At 39.6% G+C, this 15,341-nt stretch overlaps 1 protein-coding gene across 3 annotated transcripts in view; it reads right to left on the reverse strand.

The window, feature by feature from the left end:
- The window catches only part of FURIN (furin, paired basic amino acid cleaving enzyme), a 297,012-nt gene that overhangs the window by 11,738 nt on the left and 269,933 nt on the right, over positions 1–15,341 (reverse strand). For 2 of the 3 annotated variants that reach the window (XM_077263562.1, XM_077263563.1), the window contains one exon: positions 10,596–14,484. The exons of the other annotated variant lie outside the window; for it this stretch is intronic. In XM_077263562.1, the coding sequence (XP_077119677.1) occupies positions 13,919–14,484 (566 nt within the window). In that variant the 3' untranslated portion in view covers positions 10,596–13,918. Of the gene's footprint in view, positions 1–10,595; positions 14,485–15,341 lie in introns of those variants that run through there. 3 annotated transcript variants of the gene reach the window in all.

Raw genomic sequence — 15,341 nt, forward strand, 5'->3', positions numbered from 1 at the left:
GTCGCCGCCCCCTGCGCGCTGTTTCTGCTTAAATCCGGCGCCTGCGCTGTGCGTGCCTGCCTGGGGCAGGCGCAGTCTTCATTGTCAGTCACAGCTCAGATGCAGGGTGCCTGACTGCGCCTGTGCGGGCAGTGCGGCCACCCTGTTGCTGAATCCCCGCCCCGCACTGTGCATAATCAATAACACACCTGTAAAAAATTGCTTGCAAGTGGCTTCCAAACCTCTGATTTTCCCCAGTCCATTTGCCTGCCTTCAGTTGCATTGATATTAGAACGTACTCACTTGGAGTACTGACGATGGCAGTGAAAGGGTCAGCACCTGTCTCCTCCCGAGTATTCGGATTACCAGAACAAACACCTTCAGCAGTCCCAGACATAGTGAGACATAGGTGCTGAGTAGTGATGAGCGAGTATACTTGTTGCTCAGCTTTTCCCGAGCATGCTCAGGTAGTCTCTGAGTATTTTGAAGAGCTCAGAGATTTCGTTTTCATTGCCACAGCTGCATGATTTGCGACTGCTAGACAGGCTGAATACACGTGGGAATTCCCAAACAGGCAACCCTCACATGTATTCAGGTTGTCTAGCAGTCGCAAATCATGCAGCTGCGGCGACGAAAATTAAATCTCCGAGCACGTCAAAATACTCGGGAGACCAACAGGGCATGCTCGGGGAAACAAGAGAAACGAGTATACTCGCTCATCATTAGTGCTGACCCTTTCACTGACACCATCATCACCACCAAAAGTTATTATACTCACCTTCCCTCAGCTCCCCTGCCATGTCCTCTTCCGAAGCCGGCAGCTTCCTGCATGCAACAGGTAGTGCATGACATCACTGCCATGCGCAGTCTGTCCGTGCCTCGCCGACGCCAGCCTCTAATTGGCAGGTGGAATGTATTGCAAGGACCAGACAGAACTCTGCGTCTCAATACATTTCAGCTGAATGTGCGTGCTCTTATACATCCAGCTGAAATAGAGGTTGTTGAGCCCCACTCGTGCACAGGCGCGGTCACGACCTCTGAAACCAGGATCGCATTGCCCCTGGTGGTTGATACAGCATGCCTCAACAGTGAAAAATGCAAAGCTCACACTGCATTATTTTCTTAGTTTCTTCAAAAAATAAGTATCAAATGCAATATGAACATAAAAGTGGGGTACAAAAATTCATACTTTGCTTTTTTATGACACTGGTATTTAATTGTTACATTTTAAGAATGTATATTTCATTTAAAAACCACAATCAATATACACCACTGACTCCATCACACTGTGAAGCCAATACAACAAGCAAAATTCAATACATCTTTATTTCACCTTTAGATAAAAACACAAAAGACATGAGAGAAAAGCTTTGATGACTTCTAAACCCATGAGGGTACTTTTCCGTCTTGCAAAGTTTCTGCACTGAAACACCATGTGACTGGTCTTATAGTCAGAGGGTTCTTTTTAATTAGTGGTGCAATCTGACAGGATAAAACTCATGGCAGTCTAGGGTGTCTTCCACCATCTTCATAATTGTCAGGCTTGCTGATTCATGCAAGAACAGGAACGCATGAACTTTATTACAAAGAGGCCAATAAATAGACATTGAGATTCCTAGTTCTTCAGAGTCTTCTTTTAAATCATAGCGTGTAATGAGGTAGGGCTGGCAGAATTACCTACTCACCATTCAACTAAAGTAGTTCCGATTTAGAGTCTCACATATTCTGTTCAAGCAAATGCCTTCACAGGATTCATTATAGAGTGTAAGAAAACTTTCTCTACCTATAGAACAAAATGTAATTTTTCTTCTTTACAGGTTTACTGTACTGTAAGTAGAGATACATCTTTACCTAGCAGTAGATTATGTGTAAAAAGAGCTGAAATATTCAAAGATTTTTTTTTTCCACACCATAAAGGTACTGAAAATAATAAACTAATAAAATAACCACATATTTGTAAGAAAAACAAGCTACTAAGTAACAGATATTTTGTATCCCTTTAAAGAGGTTGTCTGGTCAGATTAGTGGGGTCCAGTGACCCTACTGGGCAGCGGTTATATGCTCCAACCACATGTTAACACTTTGAATGGAGTTGCACCTTGCACATTCATTGTGTAGCAGCCGCGGCCAGGTACAGCATAACACCTACCTTTCTTTTCAATATGATTTATCTGAATAGAAGCCGTTGAATTTAATTACTCACTGATCGGTGGGGGGTAACATCCTGTACAATACAATCAACATACAGTGCCTTGCGAAAGTGTCTTTTGCACGCCCCATTTTTCAGTTTTTGATTTTCCACAAAAATGTAAAATAACCAATAAGTTTCATTCAACTTCACAATTGTGTTCCACTTGTTGTTGATTCTTCACCAAAAATTCACATTTGGTATCTTTATGTTTGAAGCATGATATGTTGTTAAAGGTTAAAAAGTTCCAAGGAGCTGAATATTTTCGCAAGGGTCTGTATTTATTGTGATCAGTAAAGTGATTTTTTTTTTTTTTTTACAGTAAACCCATACCAAAATTTAACACAAATGTAACAAAATACAGACAAGTTTTTGGCAAAAAATTGTGACTTTAAAACTACAGTATATTTTGAAGAAAAAAAAAAAAATTTATATATCTATATATATCTATCTTACATAAAAATAAATGTTGTGGCTTTTGAAAATTATGAATGCGAAAACAGAAAAAGGGACATACTGTATCCTTGGAGGATCATGCAAACCTCTGCGTGATAGATAACTAATGGTGTTCTGGCTACTTTCAGGTATGAGGATGAAATCTTCAGAGACACTGTCAGACTACACGCTGGCGCAGGTCAATGTCAGGCCTCATTGTGTAGGTGTAAAGGTGGAGAAGTCAATCAAACACACTCTCTGGAGACTTCTCAAATTTTACTGTATGGATCTGTTTTATGTGACAGTCATGTGGTTTTACATTGATTAGCCTGCAGCAGCTTGTTGGCCTAGGATAGGGTTAGCACTTTATTCCAGTGCTAGTGGGGACCAGTTAGGCTACTTTCACACTAGTCCGTCGGTACAGGCCGTCGCAAACCGTCGGCCCGACGGACAGTGTGTTATTGTAGCACAACGTGGGCAGCGGATGCAGTTTTACAACGCATCCGCTGCCCATTGTGAGTTCCGGGGAGGAGGGGGCGGAGTTTCGGCCGCGCATGCGCGGTCGAAAATGGCAGACCCGACGCACAAAAAGTTACATGTGACTTTTTTTGTGCCGACGGCCTGCCAAAACACGACGCATCCGTCGCACGACGTATGCGACGTGTGGCTATACGTAGCAATGCGTCGCTAATGCAAGCCTATGGAGAAAAAAACGTATTCTGCGGGCAACTTTTCAGGATGCGTTTTTTCTCCAAAACGACGCATTGTGATGTACAGCAAGCGACGCTAGTGTGAAAGTAGCCTTACTGGGTCATTTGTACAGGAAGCTATAGGCCGCAAGTGGGAAGTGTGCTGCGACTAGGAACTGAAGGGTTAACATGCAGGACAGTGTTACAGGAGCCAGTTTACCATCTAAAGGCTGGAGCGCAGAACCAAAAAAAGGATGTCACAGTGACATGCATTGACCTCTGACACTAGTAAACAAAGAAGGATCCTTCATCAACACTGAGTACCTGCAGAATATAGATGTGTAGGTTTTATATACTTGTATATGTATAATGTGTACACACACACAATATATATATATATATATATATATATATATATATATATATATATATATATATATATTATATAATGTATAGGAATCCTTTCAGGTGATTCATGCACCTTCAACCGTAGGGAGCTCACATTGTGAATAGGCTCAGTTATTGTAGTCAACTATGCATTTTACATTGAAACAACAGCATAAATCACCTGACAGGTTCTGTAACATAAGATTTTGCTTCTCTGTATTAAAGGCGGTATAGTATGGTGGTGGATTAGTAGCCAAACAGCTCAGAAAGTATTGTGGATCAGAAAATATTATGCCACTTTGATAATAGATTAGAAGACACAGGCCATAGTTATGAGTTTGATTCATTCATTATGTGGTCGCACTCCCCACCGTGATAGTTAGGGTGCCATGTATGCTAATAAAAAGCATCTAGCCAACATTTCCTTAATGAATACCTAAACTATTAATCTCGTATATTTTTTTGATGGCGCATATTGTCTAAAACAATACTATGCTGGTTTTAGAATAGACCTCTCTATACTATGCCGCTCTTACATAGGGCGTATAGTCGGATGACAGCTCTGCTCTAATATAAAACTTATAAAACTTGGACTTTATTATTTTGTCTCATTGTTATCAGAAATGTGATAAAACAAAGAATTCTCTCGAGTGCCAGGAGATGAGCTATTTCCTTGGTCATCCTTGTTCTCACACTTGCACACACCGATTCTAGATTTAGTGTTGCTTTGAGGCCCGGGTCAGATGAGCATATGAATAGTCATCCAGTTCCATCCATAAAACTGGTGTGATTATTTTTCATACATTTAAAAAAAATGCACATGATCAAATTAAGTTTCCTAATAATGTAAATGTATCTGTAAAAAACGGATATCACACAGATGTTCCATCACACTCCACAGAATGAAACCATACAAGATCTTACCTGTCCACGACCAGGACAGACTTTATGTCACTTGCACCATTGGAAAGTCACTCCCCAAGACCTGGATTTAGAGCGCTGTGTCAGATCTTTTCAAACTTGCTGTCAAGATTCGTTCTTTGTCACATGTAATTTTGTCGCAACTTTTGAAGCCAAAACTAGGGCAGGATTAAAAAAGATGGAAGGAAGTGGAAGATTTCAAACATACTTTCCCTCACTTTACAATCAATTCTTGGCTTTAAAAAACATCAAATGTACTGTGTGAAAGCAATGTGGGACCAAGTACAGCTGTGCAGTCTGTGGTAGTGTTGTGGGTTTATCCAATCTTCACGGTTTTGTTGTTTTTTAAAAACTCAATTTGCCCAAGTGAATAAATTTAGAATATCCCAAGAACATTGGCCCTATTGCTATATCTCAAAACTAGCATTCGATTTGGCCCATGATGCCATTCTGTGCCTCCCCCAACCATCAGCTTGTGTGTGTCCTCATAATACAGTAAGATATCCTGTGGGGCGAGCCGTGGCTTTTCTGCATTAAATACATATGATTATTTCTGTAGCAGATTTCATGACTGTTACAAAAGTCCACCTGGACATTTTCATGGCTTGTAATCATGGTTTGATCCTGCGATAAGCTTCTCCTCAAATTTCTACATACAATCATGTTTTTGTTAAAAGCTTTCCTGATATTCCTGATAATAAAGCTTAGAGGTTGTTCATCTTTGCAATCTTTTCTTAAATGTATGTAAATTTTTCACGGCTTGCCTTCTATTATAGTCTCTGTTGCATGTGCAGGAAAACAGAGCCTATAAAAGCCAAATGGTGCAACATTTTTAATGAGACAATTACAAATATTTTTTTTTCAGCCCCAAATGCATGTATTTACGGTAAGTAAAAAAAAGAATGTTTAATTCACTGACAACTAGAGGTCTTGAAAATTGTTGAAATTTCCACATTAATAAGAGCAGCCATTGGTATTGTTTATTATCCTTTCATTCATGGCAAAAAAAAAAATCACAGACACTTCTATCAAGTTGCATAGTTTTTGAATATTTAATAACTTTAAATCTTTCTAGTCAACATTATATCAACATCCATTAAATAAAAAAAATTGTCAGAAGCAATTCGTATTGTTTAAATTACAAGTAAAATTTACTGTGCACAAAAAAATATACAAAAATAGTTTTTCCATTTAATTTTCTCTCCTTGAGCCGGAAATTGTCCATTTGCACATACAAGTGATTCCAATTTCTAAAGAAGATCCATACAATCCATACAGAAACCAGAAAATTCTTCTATGTTGCAGGAGAGGATTGTATAAATATAGTCTTATGTGGCAGCAATTCTGCTGAACTTCAGAGTAACCGACTCCATTTCAGAACAAGCGGACGGTCCTGCAAATTGGGTTAAATTACTCTAGAAAAATAGTTTTGAAGGAAGTCTCCAGACCTTGATCAGTAAGTCTCTATACAACACGTGTAAAATGACATTCTTAGGGTATCCTTGAACAAGGCGTGCCCCCAGCACCCAGCTGTCACAGCAGAGAACACCATTTTATTGCTCATTTAGCGACATTTTGTGGTGATGATGTTCTCAGGCCGCTGACAGATTTGTGCTGAAATTTTCAGACAAGCAGCGAGATTTCTAATAAGTCTTAACAGAAATGGGGAGAAGGCACGCGAGTAATTTACGATTCCTTAAAATCGGTGCTTTTCTGACAGGATGAGGATGTTAAATTAAAAAAAAAAGAAAAGAAAAACTAAATGAAAAAAACACAACAAAACACTAAACTACATGTCAAACAGCATGCCGAAAGCAAACACACCAAAACAATGCGAGGACAGATGAGATGTCTGACACAGGGCACTACTTGCCATCTACAAATAGGGTGTCCAATATGTGTCTAAGGGCTTGTTTCCACTTGCGAGAAACACGTCCGTATCTTGCATGTGGAAACCAAGCTGGGGCACCGGCACTCCAGAGCGGAGCGTGCGGCTCCATGTGTTCCTATGCAGCCGCACGCTCCGCTCTGGAGTGCCGGCGCCACAGCTTGGTTTCCACATGCGAGATACGGACGTGTTTCTCGCAAGTGGAAACAAGCCCTTAGAACAATGCTTGTGTCTTCAGCGCCTTCTGTTAATTCAGATCCAATCTTACATTTAGATGCAATGTAACCCTTTCAGTGACAGTTTAGTTCTTTTCTCTCCTGCCCTGCACCATTTCTGTAATGTTACCATGTAATGACTACTAACATAATGAGCAGACACTTCAAAAATAATTATCCACTTGCAGTTAATAATTATTCACTAATATGTTGTTGGCAGTCTGTTGCTAGACTCGCAGAGTGTGTAAAAATCAGACACTAGATGATTTCTGGGGTTAAAACCGCTGAGAGCTTTTTCCTACACATAGGCTTGTATCATCTGACTGCTTTGAACTTCCTGTGGCATCAAAAGTACGGTAATTATTAACTCCAAATCTGTTGGATGAGTTTGTCCCTTAACGGTATGACCCTGCAGAACCAGGACTGTTAGATGCAGCTGGGATAGGACCCCCTTAGGCTACGGTCACGCTATCAGTATGTGGTCAGCATTTTACATCAGTATTTGTAAGCCAAAACAAGGAGTGGAACAAATAGAGGAAAAGTATAATAGAAACACGTCACCACTTCTGCACTTATCACCCACTCCTGGTTTTGGCTAACAAATACTGATGTGAAATACTGACCAAATACCGCTAGTGTGACCATAGCCTCACATGAGCATTGGACTTTTACTATAACTCTACATGCCTCTACATTCATCTGGAGACATCCAGGATTTTTTGTACAATTCCATATAAATTAGGAAAACAAAAGGGTCTAAAACTGGATCATGTCTAGAAAAGAATTTGACATTGTGGCACCTGTAAGAAGTCGTATATGTTCCTGTATATGGCTCCACTATATGTATGAGGTCTTATAATGAGTTTACACAGCATAATCCAGGACACTAAATGACCACCAATGGCCTATACACAAGTCAGTTGAGGTTTGTTTACTGACATGTTTACACAGGATGCCTAATGTTCTACGAGGACAGGACAATCGTTACGGATTGCCCTGTGTGTATAGAATGTCATGTTATCGGCAGCACATCACCTGTTGACACAGGCCAAAATGCTGCCGATAAGCAAGCTTAAAAATCAAAGTTAAGAATTAACCAACCAAAACCAAGAAATTATTATTTTTTTCTCATCTGTCGAGTGTTTTCGAGCATGATATGTGAATAGTTGGTAAAGAGTTCTTACAAATGCTTGTTTCCAGATTACTAGCTTGTCTGAATGGGCCATTAGTCTACTAGAAAAATGTACTACATGTAATGTATTCCTGAGACAGAAAATATTCTGTTGGACACCAAAAAAACAAAAACAAAAAAAGAAAGGGAATTGGAAAAAGAAAAAAAAAGCAGCCATTGAAACCATGATAACTTATTCTCCACCACCTCAAATGACATAAATATAATACCATAAGGCGAAATGTTGATCTCTCTGCATGCCATTATTATTTATGAATCAGGATTAAAAATGGTGTACAGTCCTTGTGAATATGGCAGATTCTCCTGTGGCTATTGTTACTTGCTATAATACAGGCATCCACGGTTTCAGTTCATATGCACTGCCGGAAAAGATCATAAATGCAGGGAATTTTAAATTGTTTTTGGCCATTATAACAGGATATTTCAGTTCCTATTCTGGAGCAGAATATACACCAGGTGTTTCCTGTCTAGCAAGAGTGGACTTGTGCGAATGTGGACAGCAAAAGCCCGGCTGTATTTCTGCCATCAACTATATAAGAAAAAATATAAAGCAAAAGATCCTGAAATTGATGTTTTTTCCTGAGAATGAGGTGAAGCCAAGAGGAGATTTCCTAATCTTCAGGAAACTAGACTATATGGTTTACACAAGCAGCTGGAGCATACTGCCGGCACCGCTGCGGTCCCACTCTGGGTTTGGTTCTATTGGGATTCCTGTGTATTTTAGTGTCTCCAGTATAGTTGGCAGTACGTGCCGTAATAAACCACCAATAAGTCACAATCTGGAGTCATTGATATGCCACTGAAAACTGACCCATCACACTGGTCATAAATACATTATGTGAAGCCATATATAAAAGTGTGGCACTTCGCAACGCCATCTACTGTATGTTTATAACACTATCTGATTAATCTGGGAGACTAAACATAGCAAGGGGAATTCATCAGGTGCTTTATGCCTGTGTAATGCCATGAAAAAAATTGCCAATATTTGCACAACTCGTAGTACACCAAGTCATAGCTCGCGTACATTGCAGATTCTGGCGCCCAGGTATCCCAAAGCTGCACCAGCCATCCACCTCTACAATATGCGTAGTCAACCTTCATAAATTTTCCCTTGCACCCTATAGGAGCATCTAAACCATATATGTTATTTGTTACCTATTGTATACACAATAAGGGACTGGTGCAACTCAACTCTACAGAGGTTTATATGCCCCGTACAAGGTGTTCTACAACATGAAAATCATTAACCTAGATGAGCAAAGTTTACTTGCATACAGTAAAGGGTGAAGTTCACAGTCAATGATGTTTGCACATATTGTCACTTTGTGACCTTTGCATGGGTCGGTCACCTCCAAGTAAGATCAGACAAGGAGTAATTTGGTTTCAGCAGATATATTACCAGTACTTTTCATAATTCAAAACTAATTTAGTTTTCTCTATACACTTTCTGTATCAATTTCTCATAGTTTTCAGAATCTCTGCCTGCTGTGATTTAGTAGGGACTTATACAGAGGACTTCCCTTCATTCTCATTACAGATACTGTACTTTTATCAGATCTGTCTAGTAATGAGCCAAGTACCCGTGTGTCCATCACAAGACTGGGACAGATTTGTATTCGATGGAAGTTAACAATGGAAATTTGTACTTAACTGTAAGCAGAGGTCTTGAAATCTGTAAGGACTTGATACGAATCTAGTGATAAGTAATCAATCATGGAAATCACTTAAAGGGTTTGTCCAATCTAAAATTAAAAGTCTGCAGTCACTCCGTGTGACTGCAGACTTTTGAATCCCCCAGCGCCGGTTTCGGAGCAGACACCTGGGCAGGAGCAGTCTAGTGGGTGCAGCCTAACTCCATACAAGAGTGACGGCGCGGTTGCGTCCAGTGGGTGTGGTTATCTAATGGGCGTGGTCTCGCTCCATATAGAGAACACCTAATAAATCCCTTGAGGGGCCATGAAGCAGAACATATAGCAAAACCAAAAGAATAGCTTCACACAAGGCAACGTACTGAAAAATATATATATCTTTATTAAACACTATTCATATAAAAAAGCACAGAAATGCCCAAAAATGCAGAGAAAAAAAAGTGGGGTACCACCAAACATCACCCCCAAGTCCTACTCCATGATGCAGCCTAAAGCTTGCACCTAGTGCATAATGAATGATCCATTTATAAAGATAAATATACATAACGCTTCAAATGTGCAAGAGACAGGACCATAAAGTGCAAAAAAATGCATGCATAGGTAAAAACTGAGCATATACATATACCCAAATAGGAGATATGAGGTGGGTCCTCCGGGCGCTCCCCCATTGGTAACTACGGTATGCCTTAAGTCCTTATACACGTTTGATCTTTACTTGCATTGGTGACAGTGTTGCATGCTTGCTCATTTTGTGCATTTACCGTGGTTTTACTATATCTGTATACCTCATATCTCCTATTTGGGTATATGTATATGCTCAGTTTTTACCTATGCATGCATTTTTTGCACTTTATGGTCCTGTCTCTTGCACATTTGAAGCATTATGTATATTTATCTTTATAAATGGATCATTCATTATGCACTAGGTGCAAGCTTTAGGCTGCATCATGGAGTAGGGCTTGGGGGTGATGTTCGGCGGTACCCCACCGTCTTTTTTCCTGCATTTTTGGGCATTTCTGTGCTTTTTTATATGAATAGTGTTTAATAAAGATATATATATTTTTCAGTACGTTGCCTTGTGTGAAGCTATTCTTTTGGTTTTGCTCGCTCCATATACTTGTATGTAGCAAGGTCACGCCCACTCGATGGCTTCTCCCCAGGAGTATGAATATTGCATACATCACTGCCATTCCCGGCTCAAGAACCGACCAATCCCCGGAGCACACAGTGCATGCACTGGGAAGATTGAAAAGTCTGCAGTCACAAAGAGTCACTACAGTCTTTTCATTTTAGACCGGACAACCCCTTAATGTCTGTTGTACTGATATACAGTCACTACTTGGGAAGTGATAATTTCAGAGGTAGTTACCCACAATATCGACTGTGGGTATTAAGCCTGTACCTTCAGTCTGACTTACAACCACATTGCAAGTCTGCCCCTTATTAGCTAAAAAAGAACATGGGTGAACTATGGGCAGGTCATATAAGCCACTATTACAGCCAGATGTGATACACCCACCAGCAATATTATTACATCTGCACAGGAGCAGTTTGGGTACTTTTATCAATCTAAAATGCATCATATAGAAACAAACCTCCAGTATTAAATGTTAGTTGAGAACTACTCAAAAGGTTTCATGAACTGCACATTACTGTATGTGACAAACATGAGGAGTTTACTAGCATACTTTGGGGGGGTACAAAAAACAATGAACAAAAGAAATGACTAAAAAGAATGAACATCATAACATTGGTCCAAAAGTGAAAGAGATGTAAAAGGTTTCCCGGGCATCTTAGACATGGAATAAATATAGAATTTATGCAGATTATAGTGGAATTCATACATTTTCCATCTAAACAGATGTATATTATATTCCTGTGCTTGTTACATGGGGACTAAACATGGAATATGTGTAGATTACAGGGGAATGAGCAAATATCCCATATAAACATATATTCCAGAACAATCTGCACGTAATCCATGTTCAGTCCCCATGCTAACAAGCAAAGAGAATACAATATACATCTGTTTATATGGGAAATGTGTTAATTTCATTATAATCTGCACATATACCATATTCATTATACACCCGACAAGCACAGGGAATGCAATATACCGTATATCTATTTATATGGGATATGTGTTCAGTCTACTATAGTCTGCACACTACATGCGATATGTTCATTCCCGAGATCTACATGTTACATGTTCATGCCATGTATAAAATGCACAGGAAATTTTTTATGACCATTAAGCTATGTTCTTTCTACTTAATCATTCCTTTTAGTTATCCATATTTTTGGTTTTACGTTAGCTATGCTTAGGAACAATTAGGACTTGGGACTAATTAGCAAAGTCCACATGAACTTCACCTTGTGTTCTTGCCTGGTCCTGCATGGTCCTAGGAACATTGTGTGGCCCCAAATCTCAACTCACATAAAAGTCCAAGTTAAAATGCACATTAAGGTGGTTAAGAATATGATTCAGCACAATAGGACCGATTTACTAACCTACATGGACCAAAATTCTGGCTTAATAGTTACCGCAGATAGGAACAGAAAAATTAACTCAATGCCTCTAAATTATGCCTCGAAAGCTGCAAGAATCTGGCAAGTTTTATTGAGCACTCCCGACTATTGTAGAGCTGAGAATAACGGATTCCTCTATGGCTTCTTAACAGGCTCCAAAAACTACGCTTATTGCTCTGGTGATTTCTGCCAACTTATGCAATAACATCATTATAATAAAGGTGCCAATCTATGCACTTAACTGTTCTAGTGTTGCTATAGTATGTACTACTTAATGTTGGAGAATTGCGAGTACCTCTTGAATCTTGGGTTCTCAGCATTTTCAGTGGATTATCCTTGCAAAGAAACTAAAAACTAGAATCCAAAAGAACATAAAATTTGTGAAAAAAAAAAAAAAAAGGTGCAAAACACACAAAACTAGACAAAAAACAAGCGCAAAGGCAACGATAAATCATAGGGCCTTCTTCACTAGGAAAAATGAAAAAATCTAGACAAATGTTGTTCCTTTTCACTATTCTGACACTTCCGCTATCTATTACATTATGATCTTGAAAAAAGGACATATAGATAGAGTATATACAATGCATGGGAGCAGGCTATGATTTGGTTTTCGAACCACCACGATGCAGGTAAAAACCCTGACATTCTTACACCTTGAAAGATATAGCAGCATTTCTCACAATGGAGAAGTAATTTGGTGAAAAAACTAAACAGCAGCAATTATCTTCCTTTTGCCATTCATAAAAAGATATGGAAAATATTCTACAACAGAGTTTATACAAGTATCTACACAACTGTGCTCGATGGTTCCCCCTCAGTCTGTGGTCAAAATCAGTAGTGCATTGAGGGGAGGGCGGAATATAGCAAACCCTCAGTACATTGCGGGTAGCCTACCCACACCCCTGTGAATGTGAAGAGCTGAGAAACAAGCACAGCATGTGATGTAACTCTTATGGCCACATTACTGAACGTGCAGCAGCCTTGCTCTAAACATAACCTATGGACCAAGACTTATTTTTAATGGTGAAAGTGAGGATTATGAACAGACATCCTATAGCTGTGTGCGCCCCTAAAGTGCAAATACCCGTGTATGTGTTGTACAACCTGCAGCAATGCCGGATACTCACTGAAGCACATTAATATTCTGCAGCATGTTGGCTGGGAGATCCCTCTGCCAAGACTAGGCGGACGATCCTATTAGTGTATGAGACATGACCTTGCTTCTCTACATAGATTACCAATCCCAAACGGACACTTTGATGTACTGTTTTCCACTGAATTGCTGTAAAATGGTTTACAACCTACAAGGAGTTTTCTGTCAGCGAGGCTATTCATTTTCTAGGCTTCCAAAGTACCTCTTGAATTGTACTTACTTGCCAGGAAAAAATATAACCACCGTCACATTCTTGAAGAATAGGTCCTCATTCTGGCACTGAAAGGGTTCATGGTACCTGCATCAAAGTCATGCAGGCACGGAAAAACATGGATATTTCATAGGCACTGTACGTATAAAAACAATCCTGGAAAACAGGCAATGTTTTAGAAAAAAAAATATACAAACCCACACAGACACACAAGGACATATGGCAAGGGGAATGGAGATGAAGAAATGGAGAACAAAAAATGAATAGACAAAAAAAAACAAAAAAAAACAAACAAACAATACGTACATGAGAAAAAAAAATTAGACGTTCCCTAGGCTTTAGCCATAGCACTGGAAGGAATCATGATCATCATATGCGGATGTTACCTCAATAACTACACAGATTGGTCCAGTGTTGTAAGGAAACCTAAATGGAATCGGTATCATGACATGACGTTTGGGCTGATGTTAGATCTGTCATCAAAGGGCACTCTGTTGCTTTATAAAAGCAGTTCTCTCGTTTCGAGGATCAAACTCCTCAACTTCAGATTCTGAAAATCCTTCTTCTTGCCACATATCTGATGGGATCCCTTTATAAGAGATGATCCCACTGTCCAACATGTATAATTTCTTCTTTCCCAGGATCACCCCAGAGCGTACTTGAAGGAACAGAAAAACTGAGACAAAGACGACAACAATCATGACACAGCTGAGGCTGGCCACAATTATTGGCAAGTTTGAGGTGACGGCACTTACTTCTTCCACCACTTCTTTCAGTGGTGGAGATTCTCTGCTAATTTGGACTTGGTGTGAACAGGAGAAGTCCAGCTGATTGTAGTGCGAGTGTGCAGGGCAACTCAGACAGTCATTTGCACCGGTACCCTTGCAGGTAGAACATGACGGATGGCAAGCCACACAAACATTGGCCAGCAGAGGCTCGATGCTGTTCTCCAGTGTGTATTGGATGCTTTGGACACTGGTAGTGAAACCAGGAGGGCAAGACTTCACACACGTCTTCTGATGCAGGAAGAAGCCTTCTTCACAAACTGCACAAGAAAATAGGCAAAAATATACTGAAATAATTTCATTGCACACAATCAATGATAGGAAATAATTTCATAACAAACTTTCCACCGACACGTCTATACAGCAAAGATCTGTCCTTACATAAGCAGAGGATTTTTGTGCAAAAATGGAAAGGACTAGGATTACTGTCTAATATGGGTTTGCATGAAAAAGTGGATTTCAGCATAAATGAATTGTGAGTGAGGAAGAATCTCATACAAACAACCCCATTCCATTTTCCCTATTACTGGGTAGAGCAACTCTGGGAAAAAAAACCCACAAAACTATTTTTCAATCTTGTTTATGTATTACATGGTTGGATTTTGTTTTAAAGCCAGCGACATTTTACCCTAGCATAAGAGCTGACCAGCTTCAACTCAAAAAGAAGTTCCCCCGAAATGTTAATGGGTAGGAGAAAGATAGAGATACTGTTCTTGTAGGAGACCTAAAGCTTCAACTTGTAAATCTCCCACTATCCTTTGATTGGCCCTTCTATAATGTGAGCTGCCAAATGTGTTATGGAATAATTATAATAATCCTAAAAAGAAACTGCACCATTTATAATATCACTGTAGGACAAGCTTAGTGTCCTGTATCACATACTAGACTTGGAGTATAGCTGCCTTAAAAGCGTTTTTGAACTCAAGACCACTCTTCATATAGGAGCGATCAAGAAAGCTGAAAAGGTTGATTGGAGAAGTTACTGTAAAAAGACAAGAGGAGACTGAAAATGTGAAGAGCAGACATGGTTCCTCTACAGTTCGGTTTCTTACATTCTGCTGTCGGTAATGAGATTGAGCAGCTATCATTATGTATGTATGCCACATGTCCTGTCTTT

Source organism: Ranitomeya variabilis, chromosome 5 (assembly GCF_051348905.1).
Source record: "Ranitomeya variabilis isolate aRanVar5 chromosome 5, aRanVar5.hap1, whole genome shotgun sequence".
Taxonomy (NCBI): domain Eukaryota; kingdom Metazoa; phylum Chordata; class Amphibia; order Anura; family Dendrobatidae; genus Ranitomeya; species Ranitomeya variabilis.